The 20149-nt window shown below is 40.1% G+C and overlaps 2 protein-coding genes across 6 annotated transcripts; both read left to right on the top strand.

Annotated features, from left to right (window-relative positions):
• Positions 1 to 902: 902 nt before the first annotated feature.
• Positions 903 to 4875, top strand: LOC146393603 (uncharacterized). Its single transcript, XM_084931725.1, has 2 exons — positions 903 to 1110; positions 3932 to 4875. Exons 1-2 carry the CDS (start codon positions 945 to 947, stop codon positions 4873 to 4875), a joined length of 1110 nt encoding a protein of 369 aa, XP_084787851.1. The 5' UTR covers positions 903 to 944.
• Positions 4876 to 5617: 742 nt separating this feature from the next.
• On the top strand, positions 5618 to 20145 carry dna2 (DNA replication helicase/nuclease 2). 5 transcript variants are annotated; one of them, XM_084931683.1, is made up of 25 exons: positions 8865 to 9575; positions 9738 to 9803; positions 10020 to 10953; positions 11225 to 11321; positions 11659 to 11808; positions 12059 to 12242; positions 12499 to 12647; positions 12902 to 13024; positions 13311 to 13551; positions 13641 to 13755; positions 13906 to 14062; positions 14179 to 14367; positions 14630 to 14872; positions 14973 to 15086; positions 15215 to 15324; positions 15557 to 15666; positions 15772 to 15900; positions 16091 to 16183; positions 16334 to 16527; positions 16662 to 16751; positions 17463 to 17676; positions 17915 to 18004; positions 18160 to 18345; positions 18436 to 18584; positions 18762 to 20145. In XM_084931683.1, exons 1-25 carry the CDS (start codon positions 9546 to 9548, stop codon positions 18811 to 18813), a joined length of 4209 nt encoding a protein of 1402 aa, XP_084787809.1. In that variant the 5' UTR covers positions 8865 to 9545; the 3' UTR covers positions 18814 to 20145. The 5 variants fall into 5 exon arrangements, with proteins under 5 accessions (XP_084787790.1, XP_084787780.1, XP_084787770.1 ...); XM_084931664.1 differs by lacking the exons at positions 8865 to 9575; positions 18762 to 20145 and adding an exon at positions 5618 to 5702 and having other exon boundaries at positions 10020 to 10950; positions 18436 to 18672; XM_084931654.1 differs by lacking the exons at positions 8865 to 9575; positions 18762 to 20145 and adding an exon at positions 5618 to 5702 and having other exon boundaries at positions 13314 to 13551; positions 18436 to 18672.
• Positions 20146 to 20149: the final 4 nt, after the last annotated feature.

Here is a 20149-nt window from a genome sequence, read left to right as displayed (position 1 = left end):
GTCTAGAGACTGCGGCATTGACGAAGAGACAGGAGGCTGTGGTGAGATGTTAAGAAGAGTTTTTCACTGGGACTGACCAGGATGGAAAAGAGTAAATCAAAGGGAAACTTTAGCTGAGATGGTTTGAGCAAGTGCAGAGAAGGGATAATGGATATATTGGATATATCCTGGCTGAGCATGGAGCTGCCAGTCAGGAGGAAAATAGGAAGATCGCAGAGAAGATTTATGGATGTAAGGGAAGGAGAACACGCAGAGGGTTGAGACGACAGGGGTCGGGTGAGATTAAGGAAGGTGATCTGACCTTGCAACCCCTAAAGGAACAGCAAAAAGAAGAACTTTCTCTCTTTCTCTTTAACTTTCCTCTTGATGGGCAGGGGGAGAATTAGAGACCTCTGATATGTAGGTAGCCTGAAATCAAACAGCACTGAAATAGGTGATCAATACAAACATGTACATCATTTTTTTCTTTCTTGACCAGTAGGTGGCACTAAAGCTCTATCATGGAAATAGGATCGTATTACAGTGTGCCTCGGCAATCCTTTGTTGCCATGTCCTTCTATAAACGTGAATTCGCTTTTACAGCGTGCCATTTGTATTTTCTGCAGACAGCTTCACTGGGCAACTTCAGCATATTTATGTCCTTGAAAGTTCGTATTGCATGATTTAAACTTTTGTTTGTCCGTTTCATGAACATTGTTTTATAGTATAATATAGTCCTATACAATAAAACACACAGTTAATTTTATGGTATATTTGTGATTTGCAAATTACGAAAAGATACGATGATTGTGAGTGATCACGTGGATGTGGTTACACTTATGTTCAGAAAGTCATTTTAATGTTGACAGTTCTTGGTTTTCTCGCGATATCTGGCAACCCAAAAGCAGCCTTTCACCCCTGAGCTCGTCCAAAAACAGACTAGAGGACTCTTATCGCCCGCGGAAATGTTCAAAACAGAGAAACTAAGAGCTGTGGTCAATGAACGACTGCAGGCGGCTGCCGAGGAAATATTCAACCTCTTTGAAGAAGCTGTAAGAGACTATGAGAAGGAAGTGTTCTGTTCAAAGCAGGAGGTCGAGCAACAACGGCGAAGCCTGGCCGGGTGGAAAGGTAACGGCAAGACAACCCTGAAGCTGCATGGACACTTTGTAGCATCTGTTAAGCTCAGCTAGTGTTCAGTCTTAGGAAACATCTAGTAAACAGTTTACAAAAGGCAGCAAATAGCGCCATTTTGCATCCCTGAAAGAGGGAGGGGGATGCAAAATGGCTGTCAAATGAATAAAAATGAACCACAAGAGGATTTCCTGCATATCTTAACCAAGATTTAGGTTTAAATCTCAGCGCTTTTCATCCCTCGGCTTCCTTGTTTAAAATAATTTGTGTGGTAGCTAGCTTAAAGAATGGAAAAATGAAAAAATAAGCTTTTTCTTCTTTTTCATTTTTAAAGATATTATTATGAAATGAACCTGTTCCAAGTCCAGAGTGTTCGGTGCTTGGAGACAGCTGATTAGTAGCCACTCTTTTTCCTATAGTGCTCCTTGGTTCATTACTTAAACAAATAGTGACTGTACAGAGTAATATCTGGTCATATTATAGTTTCAGACCTCAGTATCAAAAAGGAATTTGACTGTTTTAAGCCTGGTTTATGTATCTGCATCTTTACAGCTGGGCTCACCTGTCAATTAAAGTGCCACATCAACAACAGAGTATCTTAATAATCTAAAGACAAAATCCACCGTACCAACAGTAGGCTATTTATAGCGTCTTTACATCCTAGCGCAGGTAAATGATTTGGTCTCTATAGCCAGTTTACCCCTTCAGAACAATCACTACTGCCATGGATTTTTGATAACTCATCTATTTAGATATTATGGAGGCTAAAATGGAGGAGTGACAGGTGTGCAAACAGACCTGAACCAAACCTGTGATTGTGTTTATGCTGATCGTGCCTTTTGCAGCATTTTTTTGGAATTATATATATCCTGCTGTGAGGTAAAGGCTGTCAACAATGTTTAATGGTCTTTAATTTAGTGCTGAAAAGCAGACTTTAGTGTCTTTGTATTGCATCCATACACTTTATGCATTCAGCTTGCTAACCAACCTTGTTTTGCGTTAGTTGTTAACTTAGTACTCTGCCCTCTACTCTAAATAGTTTCATGCCTGGCTCCAAATAAATCAACATGGTGGGGACACAAAAGTTCCCAGCTTCAATTGTCTCCAACTTAAGATGTCAGCTGAGGTTGGAGACAGTTTCTGAAATTGGGACAGAGCCCCATAGCTGTTTAGGAAAGAGTCATCTTCAAGTCTCAGCTCCTTCTCTGTGGCTCTGACTGTGTGAAAGACCTGCGTCTCCCTGCTCAGAGCCTCCAGCTTCTTTTTCATCATTCTCCTCTTATGTCCCACTGCTTCCCTGAGTGCAGCCAGCTTGGCCTCATCTTCCTCTGTTTGGAACCGGTGAAGCTTTTTAAACTGCTTCTCGGTGTGGTGTATTATTCTGAGCATCTGTTGAAGAGACAGTTGCTGCTGATGGTTCAGGCAGAAGAGTCATGAGTTTTTTAGACTGTAGAGGGCCAGCAGTGCTAGCAGTCTAAGCCCAGGCGCCCAAACCCTAATCTCTCCAGCCACAGCTTCTGACTGTTATGTAGGGGTACAGAGGCATCCCCATGAAAGCCAAAAAACCTCATCTTTCCAGTGTGTTGTGGGTCCACCCCTTTGGTGCAGAAGAGCAGTTTCTCACAGGGATTATACTTTCCACCCCTGCGAGTCAACTCCAGCCCCGCTGACATAAGCTTCGTCATCATGTAGTTAGCCCCAGAGTCCAAGGAACCAACCAGTGACTTATCTCACTCTACACCACAACAGCCAGATACATCATCACATTCATCATCATCATTATGATCAGTGCAGAAACCGTTCCAACCACCAGAGTTATTAAAGTCCTGTATTTTCTAATTAGTTGTAATTTTTATTCTAATTTTGAGGGGGTTTTTTAAGTCAGTTTCCAGAAGTTTCGTTTTTAATAGTTTAAAAATGTTCAGTTTTAGTTTAGTTTTTTTAGTTTCAGTGTTAGTTTTGTTCTTTTTTTATTATTATTGTATGGAGGGCATATGTCACAGGCAGGATTTAGGAAAATCAGGACATGTATTATAATAAAAACGCAGAACTTTTTGGAAGTAGTTGACTCTTAGGTCAGGTGCCACAGTCTCAAATCTAAACCACAGCTTTGGGCGCTCTCTGAAGTGATTGTTCAGTTTTTCACCTCTCTGCTGATCAAGCACCACATTCTCAGTTTCTCAGCTTTGCTAGTCGGCCAGACTCTGAGTCCTGGTGGTTCAAAGCTTTTTCATTCACATTTAACATATTTTTGTGCTCTTTTACTTAAGCTGCTTAGCTGGTATGTATGTTGTATACTTATATTGACAATAAATAAATAGTGAAATATGCAAGAATTGAAATGATTTCCCGATTAACATTTTGCAAAGAACAATGTAATCTGTTTGGTTCAGGAAGCCTCGGATAGAGAAAACTGCCAGTGAAACACAAGGACCTGTTTCCACCTTTCATCTTCGCTACTGCATCAAAAACAATGAAACGTGACCCAGAAACCTGTAGTTCTAACACTGTAAAAGAAAAACCTAATTGCAGTTTTGATATCACTGCATTTTAAAGTTTATTTACTGTATTTTTGTTTTATCCGAGCTTCATAATAAAGCAGAGTCTTTGCTTTCGTATCAAAAACAAGAAATCATCAAGAGAATAAGTTCCAGTGCATCTGTTATTGTTTTATGCAAAAGAAGTAGTAAGCTGTCTTTTTCAACAGCAGACTACACGTCATAATTTCAAAATTAAAAATCTGAGATTTGTATTGTATAGCTTTCTGCTTGATAAGGTGAAAACCTAAATCCATTTTCTGATATATGATGTTGTCTAGTCCCTCTGCAGTTCTCCGTCCAGGAAGATGGTGCTTGCTCTGAGCAGGATCACCCTGAGAAGAAGACAGACCTGTGTGAGGATGACCGAGAGCCCCGGATTAAAGAAGAACAGGAGGTAGAACTGTGGTCGGCTCCAGTGTGTGAAAAGCAGGAGGAGGCTGACACCAAAGATGCCATGTTTAATATAATTTATGTGGAGAGAGGTGAGGATGGGAACCATTCAGAAAATCTGGGCCAGACTGTCAGGAATGGTGAGGAAGATCACTCGCCCAGCTGCTCTGCTCGAACTGTTAAACAAAGCTGTGGCGCATCAGAGCCGACCAGCGAGTGTCCATCGAGTGAAATAAGTGATGATGAACAGCAAGACAGTGTAAAACGTCACTCGGGTGTAAACAGTAGGAGAGTAGAGAAATCTGGCGAAACAGTAGAAAAACCTTACACCTGCAGCGTTTGCAGCAAGAATTTCAGGAATAAATCCATTCTGACTCGTCACATGAAAACGCACAGGGGAGAGAAACCCCACAGTTGCAGCGTGTGTGGCAAAAGCTTCATCCAGCGCTCATATTTACAGACTCACATGAACTCACACTCTGGACAGAAGCCGCACACGTGTAGCGTCTGCGGCAAGGGATTCACTCAGGTGGGAAACATGAACGCCCACATGCGTATCCACACAGGAGAGAAGCCTCACAGCTGTAACGACTGTGGTAAAAAATTTAGAGAGAAAGCCGACCTTATCAAGCACATGGTAATTCACACAGGTGAGAAACCCTACGGTTGCACCCTGTGCCATATTAAATTCAGTGCCCAGTCGAATCTGACTCGCCACATGAAGACTCACTCAGGCGAGAGGCCGTACTGTTGCACGGATTGTGGGAAAAGATTCATCCGACGCTCCCATCTAATTATTCATACGAACACTCACACAGGAAAGAATATCTAGACTTCAGAAATTACTTGCTCTTTTATATTTTTCTTAAATGAAAAAGATGAAACACAAATGTCATACTGGAAAGTTTCTTTGTGCTATTGTGGAAGAAGACATGAAGAAAGTTGTAATACTGTAGGTGATTTGGTAATGCTTCAGTTGCACGAGTCCAGAGACCGGCAGTGACCTCTACCAACCACCGCTGGTCAGTAAGCGAAAATGCATATCCCTGAAAGGTTTGCAAGCGGTTGCTGGCTGTTGCCAAATAAAATTGGTGGCAAAAAGATGCATGGTGCTGCACTAAAAATAACTTAGTTACTTTGGTCGCTAGAGGACCAAACCAGAAATGGAAAACATTCAAAAGTTGTGCCGTGCAGCTGCAGCCAACATGTTTCAGTGTTCCAGTTTGCACTTTTAGAGTACTTGGTGACTGCTGTTGACTTTACAAACAAAACAACTGCAATGTTTTATGCTTTTATTATGTAATAATAGTCAGATTAGATGGACAGCGTTTGTGAACAGCAGTTTTCAGATCTTGCCACAGATTCTCGATTGGATTTAGATCTGGACTTTGACTGGGCCATTCTAACACGTGGATATGTTTTGTTTTAAATCATTCCATTGTTGCCCTGGCTTTATGTTTAGGGTCGTTGTCCTGCTGGAAGGTGAACCTCCGCCCCAGTCTCAAGTCTTTTGCAGACTCCAAGAGGTTTTCTTCCAAGATTATCCTGTATTTGGCTCCATCCATCTTCCCATCAACTCTGACCAGCTTCCCTGTCCCTGCTGAAGAGAAGCACCCCCAGAGCATGATGCTGCCACCACCATATTTGACAGTGGGGATGGTGTGTTCAGAGTGATGTGCAGTGTTAGTTTTCCGCCACACATAGTGTTTTGCATTTTGGCCAAAAAGTTCCAGTTTGGTCTCATCTGACCAGAGCACCTTCTTCCACATGTTTGCTGTGTCCCCCACATGGCTTGTGGCAAACTGCAAATGGGAATTCTTATGATTTTCTGTTAACAATGGCTTTCTTCTTGCCACTCTTCCATAAAGGCCAACTTTGTGCAGTGCACGACTAATAGTTGTCCTATGGACAGATTCCCCCACCTGAGCTGTAGATCTCTGAAGCTCGTCCAGAGTCACCATGGGCCTCTTGGCTGCATTTCTGATCAGCGCTCTCCTTGTTCGGCCAGTGAGTTTAGGTGCACGGCCTTGTCTTGGTAGGTTTACAGTTGTGCCATACTCCTTCCATTTCTGAATGATCGCTTGAACAGTGCTCCGTGGGATGTTCAAAGCTTGGGAAATCTTTTTGTAGCCTAAGCCTGCTTTAAATTTCTCAATAACTTTATCCCTGACCTGTCTAGTGTGTTCATGTGTGTGTGTATGTGTATGTGTGTGTATATATATGTGTGTGTGTGTGTATATATATATATATATATATATATATATATATATATATATATAAACAAACTCTTTGGTGAAAGGTTTGACTTTTCTCCAGAAGACAGGGTTAGGGTTATCACATATAATAACTTAGATCCCAGAGGATACAAAAGTTTATTCCTACTGAATATGTAATTCTTTGAGTGTCTCCTACAAAGACAACAGCTCAATGATTTCCCAATAAACCTCTTCATTTATCAGGTAGGAGCAAACGGTGCTTTTGTTGGGAATATTTTCAGACATATCTAACACACTAGTTATTTCAGCAGCAAGAAGGTGCTTTTTGTGATTGACTCAAATTAACTGTGATGACTGTGTTCATTTAAGTGTAAATGTATATTGTCCTGTGCAGCTGTGGGTTCAAGGTTTCATTCATGAGACTATATTAAGAAAAATTGGTGATGTGGGTGATTGTTATGATTCAGTTTTCCTTTAATCAAGAAATCATCAGGCCTCATCAAGATGACGGGATGTTGAATATGTAAAGATGTCTGATGGGATTGAGAAACAGGTCACAGACAGAAACAGGTGGTAAAGTAAAATACCCAGTTTGATGCTTTCACGGTCAAAGTGGAAGCCTGGAAATGAAAGGTCACTCTATTAAACTTACTCTGTTTGGAGTTTTAATTTTACATAACTTTTGTTTTAGTGTATTGAATTATTTTTCTTTCCTGTGTTTTTATTCAAATATACCTCTGCATTTGAGAATTGCACAAAACAGCTACTCTTCTTTCATCGTGTGTGTGGGTGTGTTCCTCTCTAGCTATCTTTGTGAGGACCGAAATCTGCATTCTACTATACTTGTGAGAACCAACAGTCACTTGTGAGGACACACACACCGGTCCTCACAAATTTGAAGGCATTTTTGAGGCTCAAAATGTGGTTTTAGTGTCAGGGTTACAATTAGGTTATGGTTAGGCATTCATTTTTAATGGTTAGGGTAAGGGACTAGGGAAACCATTATGTCAATGAAGGTCCTCACTAAAATAGCTGAACGGGCGTGTGTGTGAGTGAGAGATAGAGAGAGACCTAGTTAACTTCTCTTGCTATTAAAAAAACCTTGTGTTTTTGATGTAAGGCAAGGTAACAATAACTTTGTGTATGCGACATTTATCACAAGCACGTGAAATTAAGTTAATTGTGTGAGGTATTCACACTGTAGTTATCAATTAGTTATTCATTACCAGAATTATTATGGATGTGATGAGTCACAAAGGTTATATGAGCAATCGACAAAAGTCAAAGTAGCACAAAATGTGCCCGGATTTGCTTTTATTGGGTTCTTTTAAAGTATTTCAGATCCCACATTTGAGTAGGGGCTGTCAAACATGAGCAGGAAATGACACCAGCTCAGAGCACCTGAGATAGTTTTGTCTTTGACATTTCTATTTTTTTTTTTTTTTTAAACACATGAAAAACAACACATGCTTTAATATACCTCCCAGTCTGCATATGGAAATAAGGTGAGTGAAGTGTATTAAATCCAAACAGCATAGCTATGTGGATTTCCTAAAGCTCCTGTCAACCTGAAACAAAGCTCATTTTCTGCTAAAATACCTTCATTAATTTATATGATTTATCTTTATTTATTTTATTGCAGAAAGCATCCGATTCTGAACTTTCTGCTATCTTTTCCTATGACTGCTGAACTTTACATTTTGAGTAGTTGCTATTTACACCTTGAAGAAAATGATTCATTGTCCTATTCATGATCCTCCCATCAGCCTTTTTATATTATATATTTCGGGCAACATAGCATTGCAGTCGTAGAAGCTGAAATGTAGCGCAAATATTTAAAAATATTTAGATGTCAAAGGTGAGATTTTACACAAAGACTTCAGACACTTCAGTAAAACAAAGTCAGCTGGTGTACTAAATGGTGATGACTGATTCAAAAGAGTACAACAAGATTTAAATGTATGTCTGCATCATTAAATCAGAACTTTGTTTCTTCTCTGATAAAAATAACATGTTGTAGTAGCTGCTCTTTACAATTACTCAGTTATTCAAACATTCAAATGTGCAATAAATTTAAAAGAAAAATTTAGTCCAATCCACTGGGCAGCTATGGAAAATGTGAAGAAGGGCAATTTTGGACTTTTACCTGTATTTACAGTCCTGCTGATAAAGACCTCTCTCAAGACCATTCACACTAAGCTAATAAACTAATAGATAAACAATTAAATGACAATGGCCACAGTAAAATAAAAATTAGAAAATTTATGTGAATGAAAAAAAGACTTTCTGCTTTATATTTAGAGGACAGTCTGGGCAACGAGCTACCAGAATTTTCAGTAATTTTGCACATTTATTTCCTACAATTAAAGCCCAAACATTTGTGCTGACAGATTTCTTTCATTTGCTACAGCAGCATTTCTTTATCATATAGAAACACTAAGACATACTGTTACTCTTATATCGAGTTTTATGTTATGTTAAATGTTAGTTTAACGTCTTTACACCGTCAGAAATGGCATTTTCACTGGTTCTGCTCGCTTATGGTCAAAGTGGGCTGTATGCAGCTCACAATATAAAAGGAGTTTGCCATCCCTTCCCTAAAAGGAGCAACCAAAAGAAGGTTTGTTTTTAAAAAAAAAAAAAAAAACAGAACGTAAATAAAAATATAAAGTGTATATAAAGTCGATAAAAAGCTGACAGATACTGTATGTTGTAGTTTAAAGCAAATTCACCCTGATACTAATTCCTGGGAAAATAAATACATATCTCTTGCAGTGTAATTATTATTTTATATCTAATAAAATTAAATAAAAAATTAATTCACGTAAAACAAACATTCGATTTTTTTTTATTTATTTTTTTGTTAACCGTTGGGTGACAGCATGATTCATCACTTTACTTCCTGTTCCGCCAAAAGTTGTTTTCTTTTCTTTAGCGGAACTGCGTAGATGTATTTCCGTTCCGCGAAACTGAAAATTGGCGCGCAGAACTTTTAAACAACCTCAATAGCAGACAGAGAAAATTAATGACAGCGCTGAACCAGCATCGTAGTTTCTTTAAAAAACGGAGCAATACGGTTAACTGTGGCCGGGACATTAGTGATTCATGTCGGTGTGGTGGAGATGCAGAGTCGGTCGAAATCGAATGAAACGAGCGGTCTTCTGGGAACTGTGACGGTGGCTGCTGGGGTTAGGCTGCTCCTGACAACAGAATAACTACCAGCTCATTAAAGAAGCGCTCTGAAGCAGCTGCGTTCACACACCTGGCTGCTGTTTAAACTGTCGCCATGAACAGGATGAAAATGAAGAAAGCCGAGGTGGGTTGTTGTCATGGTAATAATGGGTCACTGTTAATTGTGACACCTGGTTTAGTGCTGCTGCATCATCAGTCATCCACTGTGTCGTGTTTATGTTGCTGCGTTTTTTTTTGTTTTTTTTTGGTTCACCAATGTGAAGGGTGTCATTATGGTTTCTTTCAGGTTCTTCGAGGCTTACCTGGGGGGCAGAAGAACATCTCTGCCTTCTTTTCCTCCCAGAACCTAAAGGTATCACTGTCCTGTTTCTTTTAGGTCTTATGATATATTAATATCACCAATTATTGTCCTTATTGGTCATTAAGAACGATGATACTTACTAGTAATCTGTTCATAATGGTCACGTAATTCCATTCATATACTGTTCAGTCAAATATTTTAAGAACTAATATAGCATGTGCAGTATAAGATGTGTATTAAATTACTTATTGAGTGTTTTGCTTGTAGGTCTTCCCGACTTCCACAAAAGTATCCACCACGGCTGCGGTCCAGCCCAAGACTGAGCCTCCAGTCAAAGATGGTGAAAGCTCTCTGTTCAGAGTCCATTCCCCATTAAAGAGGAGTGTCCTTGGGGACCTTGAAAACCTCCTTCCCTCCTCACCAGATCTTCTACTTTCTGTGCCTGAGACGCCAAACAGTCAAATCAGGCATACCTGCTCTCCCTCCTTTAAGAAGGACCTCAGCAGGAAGGAGGTGTGCCTGGCAAACCTCGGCCAGCTGTCTCCTGTCTGTCGCAGTCCCCGCTCCAAAGGGCCAAATGTACGGAGAGTAATGGGTAAGGATGGAGGAAAAGCCAAGAGGGAAGATAGAACGTCTGGCTCCATGAAAACGCTGTTCAGCCCCCCCGAAGAGTCACATGATGCCAAGAGACCAAGAACTACCAGCCCATTGACCACAGGAGCAGTGATTATGAGTAGAAGCCTGAAAGAAAGAAATTCTATAACTGAGCCAGAGAAAACACCCTCCTTACCCACTGAACGTTCAGCAGGTTGTTATGACAAGTCTGTGGGTCACAGTCAAGGCACTGAATTGATCTTAAATGATGGTAGAAGCGCAATAATATCAGTGCAGTCTGTGTCTTCCCTCTCTTTGGGCCAAGAGAAGAAACCTCAGCAAGAATATGATGAGCAAGATTCTGGTTTTACTTTGATAACGGAGCAGACAGCAGCTGAGGCCAAAACCAGCAGAAAGCTACACACTAGTGTGGAAAAGGATACTCCTAATGCACATGTGCATGAAACCAGTGCTCAAGCTATCACACCTGCACTGCACGGAGGTTCAAAGGAGAGAGAGGTTCACCCAAACGTAAAAGAGACCACAAGAACATCGAAGGAGGTTGGAGATGGAGACCAAAAAACACAGGATCAGGAGCAAAATGGCAGTATGACCTTCTCTCTTATTTTCACATAGTTTCCTGTGCCAAATGCAACCATTTTGCAGTGTCACAGCACTTCCCAGCATGCTTTATTGAATTAAATTTTCTCCTGTCCAGGCTGTACCAGAGTTACAAATGTTGGAACTTCTTGTAGTCTTAAAGAGCAGAAACAAATAGTACAATACACCTTACCTTGTCTTTGCTTGTAGTTTGATTTGAATTTCTATTTACTTACCTTTTATGTTAAAACACTAAAAACAAACAATTTCTAACACAGGAACGGCTCCTGCGTGTCCCACAGAAGAGCGACTGGATGAGAGATGGTTTGCAGATCAGATGGAGCATAACGAAGGTCTTAAGACCAAAAAATCCCGGTGAGAAAGACACCAAAATGCTGACTTGGAAAGGGGAAAAAAGATGAAGAAGCCCTGATGGACAAAGTATCTGATTTTGGGCTGAAGGATTTGATGTTAATGTGACATAATTAGCATTGCCTATGAAAACGAGCCATCAGTATTTATGCAGACCTACTAAAAAAGGCAGAGATTTGACAGTTTGATGCAACAGTCATCTTTACTTAAAACTGAAAGCTGATGCTGCTGTCTGCAGTTTGTTTCTTCTCATTAAAACATGTTTGAATCAAGTGCATTCAGATTTTTTCTGAGGAAAATGGGAACACTTATGATTAAAAAGTCCCTTCTGCCCTCACAGGAAAGTGCCAGACCATGTAATCCTTTGTGGAGGACCGAAAAACCGTTACTGGGTCATCAACGTTGAAGAGAGACCTGGCCTCAAAACGCTGACCATCTCATGCTCCAAGCTTCTACATCCAGCCGAGACGTGTCTGCTTAGAGATGGATGGTAATAATGTGTTTGGACATTATCAGCATTTTATCACTTTTAAATCAGTATGTCTGGAAATTCATGTGACTACTTGCTGTCTATTCTGTGTGGTTTTATTTGTGTTGTTTGTTTTCCTGTGGATTTTAACTTGTTACATTTATACAGTCCATGATCATTGAAGAATAGTGTAATTGTACACTCTTGCATCATTATTCACTTCACTCTCTTTCTAATTCATTTAAAATGATTTTTCCTTGGGTGTTCCCAGGGAGATGACACCTGTTCGTCCTGGTGATGTGGTGCATCTGGAGGGCCGCTCTGATGGTGGATCCTGGTTAGTGGACAGGGAGCAGGGCTTTCTGGTTTTACTCCCTGACAGCCTCATCTCAGGTACCAGCATCTCCAGCTCCATCCGCTGCATGAGGCGTGCGGTGCTGGGAGATATGTTCAAGGTAAAAGGCTCTAGTTTTTTCTTAAATTCTTTATGTGTTAGTGATTATGGTGTGATGGACACTCATATTAATCACTAACAAAATAGCCACTTTTTTCTTTTAAAATAAAAAATGCAGTATCACTAAAATAAATTATTATTAAGTGAGGTTTTTTGTTGTTTCAAAGACCACAGTTAGAAAATAGATTTTAGTGCATAGTGTTCATCCTGCTTTGAACACATGTACTTCACTATGTTTCTGTTTTATGTTTATGCAGAGTTTTGATGGTGGCAGCAAGCAAATGCTTAACGGCACCATGGTCCATGAAGTCTTCCAAAGAGCAGCTACAGCTAAAGATTTTTCTTCGGAGACGCTGTCTAAGCTCGCTGATGAGGCTTTGCACAGTCCTCGATATCTGGGAGATATGTAAGTGGTTAGACTGCTAGCACTGTAGCCCAATATTTGATTGTTTGAATAGTTGTTGGGTAGTTATTCAGCTTTCATTTTCACGATGCATTTTTTCCCCTATATGGAAATGGAAATGCTGTATAACCATGTCAGTTTGAGCACATGAAATTTCTTTTTCACTGCAGGGACGGGTTAAAAATTCACTAATCGTGTGACATTTTGCATGTTTGGTTTATGTTCCTTCTTTGTTTTTGTTATGCATGTGTTCATAGGTACAGTTTGGGTGTAACTCAGGAAGAGATGAAGCAGGAGCTGCATGATTATCTCCCCTCACTGGAACACTGGGCAAAGGAATACCTCAACTCTCAAACACCTAAAGCCATAAGCCTTAAAATGTATGTATGCATACACACACACAAATGTTATCAGCAATGCAGGAATAAACCTAATGCTCAGTGTAAAGTTAACCATAGTTTAAAAAGTGATAGCAGACATTTAAAAAAAAAAAAAAAAAAAAAGAAGGTACAGGGGTTACTATCAAGCCCTGTGTCTAAGTAGAATAGACACTTCATTAACACCTTTGTTTATTTATTTCAAAATGGCTGTTTTGACTTAAATACTTGCCTAACACCAGTCAACGCTTTTTTTAATGCTGATTATTTGTGCATCTCTGCCTTCTAGCAGTGGTGGAGCTCCAAGTAGGTGTCAGGACTCGGGAGCTGTCGCTACTATTACAGAGCTGGCAGACATAGAGGAGAACGTTTGGTCTCCGAGGTTTGGGCTGAAAGGAAAAATCGATGTGACGGCCCGGGTTCGAATCCAAAGACCGCGAAATGGCTTTCGCAGAATTCCAGAAGAAAAGACCATCCCTCTGGAGCTGAAAACTGGCAGGGAGTCAAACTCGATAGAGCATCGCAGTCAGGTTACTTGGCATAGACACTGATTTGCAGACCAGTAGATTCAGATGAAAAAAGCTGTTTTAATTAGGCTAAGGTGTGTTTCTGTGTGCAGGTGATTCTGTACACTTTGATGACCTCAGAGAGATACAGTCCCGAGGCCGGCTTTCTACTTTACCTCAAGACTGGCAACATGCACCCTGTAGCACCCAGCCACATGGACCGCAGAGGTACTGTATGCCGACGCTTCATGTAGCAACCAACCTGAGCAAAATTCACATGAAAAGATTCAAAAGTAGGGAAACTTGGAATAATTATGCGTTTTGCAAAGAAAATATCAAATTATCACATTTATTGCTAAACCTCTTGTTTCATGGCAGAGCTGCTGAAGCTAAGGAACACTTTGGTGCATCACATTCACAACTGTGTGGAGAAAGAGGCTGAGCGAAGCTACCTCTCCAGGCTGCCGGACATACTGACCAACAGACAAACCTGCCAGTACTGTCCTCAAAAGAGAAACTGTGCCTTATATGAGAGGTAAGCCTTTTTTCCCCCTTTTTTTGTCTTCCTTGTGTTGAAGGAAAGCAAGCGTCGCAATTTTTATAAAAATCCTCAACTTCTGTCCTTCTTGCTTCATCTCCTTCACTTTTCAGGGCTGTGGATCGCAGCTCTGCAGTCACTGAAGATGTTATACATGAATTTATACAGCAAGAGACTGGCCACCTGACATTGCCTCATCTTAACTATTTTTCCCACTGGCTGCTTCTCTGCTGCTTGGAGTCTGTCACCATGGAGACTAGAAACAGCCGAAAGCGTGTGTGGCTTCAGACGGTTGAGGAAAGGTACAAAGCCAGACCTTCAAACAACAGATATGCTAAGAGTCTTTGGTTTTATCAAGATGTTGAGTTAAAGTTTACCAGAGAGGAAGGAAAAGCAAACAAAGACAGCAAACTTGCTCTTTCCTCTTAAAATTCAGCATAATCAAAAAACTCAGAGGTTGTGAATGAAGACAACTGCTTCACTGTGTAAAAATAAATAAATTATTTGCTTAAATTCCCTTGTTATAGTTCTGAATACTTTGTTTACCTTGGCTTGTGTTTCCAGTGAGAAGAGCGGGAGCTGCGTAGGGAACCTGCAGCTCAGCGGGCCAGTGATAGCTCAGTCTGAAGGTGTTTTCCTTCATCATTTCCACCGCAGTCATGTTGCTTCGCAGCAAGGTTTGACCAACAGCAGTCTCTCCAGCAGGGATCGCATTGTCGTTAGCGACCTGGAGGGTCGCCTTGTTGGCTTGGCAACAGGTTACCTGTGTGAGGTCAGCCAGACAGTAATCAGCTGCACACTGGACAGGTTAGGAATAAAGGGGCAGTGAGTTGCTGGTCTTTAGATGACACAGATAAGCTCAGCTACCTGATTTTTCACCTGTTTTACTGTTGAATGTGCTTTAAAGGGACCTGTCGAAGTTCAGGGATGTGACATTTCGGCTGGATGGGGATGAAGGTGTGGTGGGCTTCAGCACCCACCTCACCAATCTCTCCAAACTGATGGAAAACTCTCAGAACAGGTGGGGACAGTAAGATGAAATATGAAGTTATGATTGTACAACATTTAGGTGACTTAATACAAATGATGACTTCACACATTTTACGCTTGGTATTTCTTGTATGGATGAGAATTTTTTACTGTGTGCAGTGATCGTCTGAGGAAGTTGGTCGTCGACCTTCAAGCTCCAGAGTTCATCTCCAACCTCAGCTCTGTTTTGCCCAGGGAGGCTAAGGACACCGTGGCTGACATCCTCAAAGGTAACTCATCTCTCATGTTGCTTTTTATTTGTTTTAGAGTTTCAGTTTTGGTTTACATTTTGCTACTATGACGTAGATCAAAACATATACATAGATTTTTATTAATAAGCAAATTCAAAAAATGTGTTTTTATAAGCACATTGTTAGCAGCTCAGCACAGGTGTTCAAATTTCAGTTTCATACATATGTATTTGAAGCTTTGAAAAACTAATGAATTTGTGTTACTGTGTAGGTCTCAACAAACCCCAGAAACAGGCCATGAAGAAGGTGTTGTTATCTAAAGACTACACACTGGTAGTCGGCATGCCTGGCACAGGCAAAACCACAACCATCTGCACCCTGGTAACCACCACTATTAACTTATTTTAACCATAAATCAACGTTTTGTGTGTGCTGTAACACCAACTGTGACCTTGGTCCTTGTGTCCTCCTCACTTTTCTTCTTAGGTTCGTATCCTGCATGCTTGTGGTTTTAGTGTGTTGCTGACCAGCTACACCCACTCTGCTGTTGATAACATCCTTCTGAAGCTTAAACGTTTCAGAGTTGGTTTTCTGCGTCTGGGTCAGGGACAGAAGGTGCGATATCTTTGACAGTGTTAGATGTCCACATTTTTTTTTTATACTGCAATAAACTTTCTATTTGTACTGATTTGTGCTGTTAAGTAAAGTTGATTCAGTTTCTCATATTTGCACTAAAACTTAATGTCGATAACATTTAATAACTTTATGTGGTAATAAAACTGGTTTATTTTTTGGTTCTCTGCAGGTTCATCCAGACATCCTGCCATACACAGAAGAAAGTGTGAGGAAGAAGGGGGTTCACACTCTTTCAGACCTGGAACAGCTTTATAACAAAGAAGTGAGGAGTTAGTTTTTGGAAACAAATGCAACATTCACTGATTTTAAATAAACTGCCATCATCATTGCATTATCCTTTCAGACTTGTTTTTTTGTTTTGTGTTTTTTGCCGTATGGTTAGCCAAGCCTTGCTGTTCTTCTATCTTTCCAGCTGATAGTGGCAACTACTTGTATGGGCATCAAGCATCCTATTTTTACTCGACGCCGCTTTGATTTCTGCATTGTGGATGAGGCGTCACAGATCAGCCAGCCTATCTGCCTGGGACCTTTGTTCTACGCCAAGAGATTTGTCCTTGTTGGAGACCATCAACAGCTCCCACCAATAGTGCAAAACCATGAAGCCAGGTCAAATATCTGTTTCCATAATAACATACAGCTCATTTACAGGGTCACTGCTCAGAGAAGATTCAGCATTTAGGGAATCTCTCGGGTTGAGTGAGAATGTTTTATTTATTTGGGGGTTTTTTTTGGTCCTTTAGGTCGCTTGGGATGGATGAGAGTTTATTTAAGCGACTAGAGCTGCATAGTGAAGCAGTGGTACAACTCAACGTACAGTATCGAATGAACAGGTAATCTACATCCAGGATAACACTGCATGATTTGTTAATCTGGTCTTCTGAAATCTAAGCAGAGCCTTTAAACCCACGCTGCTCTTTTTTCTTTGTTTGTTTCCATGTCACTAAGTGATAATCGGTCACGTACAATAAATAATCCAGCTGGATTTTATTAACGAGTCAGCATGATTCATTAGCTAATTATTGCCACCCCTCAGCTGTAAAATACTGATGGGGTGTTGTGTGGACACCCGGGTTTGTGGATGTGTTAACTTAAGAATAAGGTGACAAGATTTTGAAATTGATACCTTAGGTCGCCAGTGTTTTTATTATTTGAAAATGTTTAGTTGAGTTTTTATTAGTTTAGGTATTAGTGGCTTTAATTATTATTGTATAAAGGAGATATGTGAGATGCAAAATTTAGGAAAAATCAACACAGATATTTCAATAAATGAATTGTATAACTGAATTATTAGAAAGCAGTGACTCAGTCTCAATAAACACATCCATTAATGCCACATCAGGCAAGATGTAAGACATTATTTTTACCAAAACACATACCACACCTAAGGATTTTTCCTCCATTTTCTTTTTTTTTTTTATTTCATTTGCCAAGTTCACAAAATCATTTGCCTTCGTGTTTTTGTTTTTTGTTGATTATAATCTTCGTGACAGCCACAGGTATATCCAGACCATGACATCCGTGTGTGTCTCTTATCTTTTTAGGCAGATCATGTCTCTCAGTAACTCTCTGATGTATGAAGGCCGGCTGGAGTGTGGCTCAGAGAGGACAGCCGCAGCGCTGCTCACCCTGTCCTTCCTGCTGTCTGTCCAGTCTGAGCTGAGTTCGTACTCTGAGGCTCATCCCCAGCATGACCTGTCGTGGATACAGTCTACACTGTTGCCGAGCAATCCTGTTTGCTTCCTGGACTGCTCGATGGTTAGTACAGTAAAGCGTACACTTCAAACATTATATAATTTGAAATGTGTTGAGGTTGTAAACACAAAATAAAGCAGGTACACTAACTGGGGAAAAAAGTAATTAAAATAAGATTGGGTTATTGTGTGAGACCCTTTTTTCTTTTTTAAATTAAGTTGGTTTAGTTTAATCACGTCTGACAGACCTGGTGTCTGTGGAAAGATGTTTGATTTTGTTCATCTCTACTGGTTCATTTCAGGTGCCTGCACTAGAATCAGTGGAACAAGGAGGAATAAGCAATCACACCGAAGCTGCCCTCATACACACTCTGCTTTCACTTCTCATAAAAGTACACCAGTTTCCAAGTTTATGAGCTACTTAAGACATAATGAATTACCTATTTTAATACAATCCCCCATAATTAAAAATAGAAAGTTTAAAAGTTATATCAATTATTGGTAGTTGGTACTCATTTTAATCTGTGTTTATTCTTTTTGTTTTCAGGCAGGGTGCAAGCCCAGCGATATTGGTGTTATCGCCCCCTACAGGCAGCAGTTAAAGACAATTCTGGCTCTGCTGCAGTCGCCTGCATTCACTGGTGTGGAGGTGAACACAGTGGATAGATACCAAGGACGGGACAAAAGTCTGATTATTCTTTCTTTTGTCAGGAGCACGGCAGAGGAAGGAAACGTAAGTACTTCTCTTTTCATCGCCTTTTTTTCTCATGTAAGCGAGTGAATAGAAACCCGACCAGAGTCTTTCTTCCGTGTCTATTTAAAGTTAGGAGAGTTGTTAAAGGACTGGCGTCGCCTGAATGTAGCCATTACCCGCGCCAAACACAAGCTGCTGATGGTGGGCTCAGCCACAACGCTAAGACGCTACACGCCAGTGGAGAAACTTCTCAACCATCTTCAACAAGAGAACATGATATCCTTTAAAATTGGTTTTGGTTCTACCACTAAACCTTCCTTTATTTTCAGTAGAAATTGGACTTTAATCTGAACACTGTTATAAATAATTCTAGTGATTTGTGTTTAACAGCTGGTCACCAATGTTCCCACAGTTTCTTTGACTTCTGTCTCTTTTCCTAAACTCTTACTTCACATTATCCAGCTCCCATCAGCTGCCCACAAGGCCTTACCCAGCATGGATCTGTGAGAGAAGCCTAAGAGGCCATGAAGGTGTATCAGCTCGTGTGTACGTCTCGGTGGAGTAGCACATGGTTATCATTCACCTCAACTGTGCAGAGATGTAAATGACCTAGAAGAGGCAGAATGTCTCTTTTTAAAACCGAATACGTGAAGTCTCCTGAAGATCAAACGGTCTGCAGTATTAGAAATAACACCTTAACTAAAGAACAATGTTATGAGTGCTACTGACAATGTTGATTTTCCTGTTTGTGTAAAATTCTGAATCTTTTCTTGTATATTTTTGTAGATCAATAGATGGCCACCCGGGCAGGTGTCCATGCGTTGACCAGTTTTTAATTCGACACTCTTAAAGCACCGCAGTTTTAAAGGTTTCCGTTATTGTGAGTGCTATGAAACAAAGTACTGAGACAGGGACCAGCTGAAAGGGCTGCATACATAATTGTACTGAATCTTTAAGTTGGTCTTACAGTTAAAATATGTTGGCGTGACACTATGATAGTTTAAAATGTGATGCATAAACCTCGGTTTTGTCAGAATGTTCAAATACTTTATCAGATACCTCAATCTCAACACTGAGAACATTTTAGGTTTGACTTTTGGTATTTAAAGCATAGAAAACTTCCTGCTGTGAAAGGGTGGGGACAGCTTTCATGGCCAGATAAGCTCATACATGTCTGTCAGTGTGAAACTAGCTCGGTCTTTAGCATAAAACAAACTAAAAAGCCATATCCATCGTCGTCTGTATGTGACAAAAGGTAACATCCTCCAGATCTACCTTTTAGAGGTATAGTATCATTCCCTGTTTCCTATGATAGAGCTATAGTATTTAACCAGAAATGTTAACTTTAAAAGAACTTAACTATATCAGTGGGAGTCACTACACTTGTCTGCAGCTAGAAAAACTACATTTATTCAATTGTTTTCTCAGTAAAACCTGTATGAGTCAGATCAGCAGAACTACATCTGTGCAGGAACAGATTATACAAAAAAAACATATCTTGATGACTTTTAGTTTCAGGAATATGTATTATATGTATTATTATTATTATTATTATTATTATTATTATTTGTATGTATTTATGATCAAAACGAATCTGCACAGTATCATTTTTACCAGTTTAATCCATATCAGCTGTACTTAACTTTATTGAACCCCATTCATTATTAAGCAGCAAATGTGAAAGATTCTCCCAACCACAAGGCTAACTGTGACTCTTCTGATTTTACCTGCTTTGTTCTTGTGTTTCTGTTTTTCCCCATTTTAAAATCTTTTGGTTGTAATTTTTTTGCTGTAATGTTATGAATAAATGATAGAAATCCTAACAAAGCCTACAGTATGTTTG

Source organism: Perissodus microlepis, chromosome 1 (assembly GCF_051167445.1).
Source record: "Perissodus microlepis isolate ML-2025 ecotype Zambia chromosome 1, ASM5116744v1, whole genome shotgun sequence".
Lineage (NCBI taxonomy): Eukaryota > Metazoa > Chordata > Actinopteri > Cichliformes > Cichlidae > Perissodus > Perissodus microlepis.
This window is presented reverse-complemented; position numbering and strand designations above follow the sequence as displayed.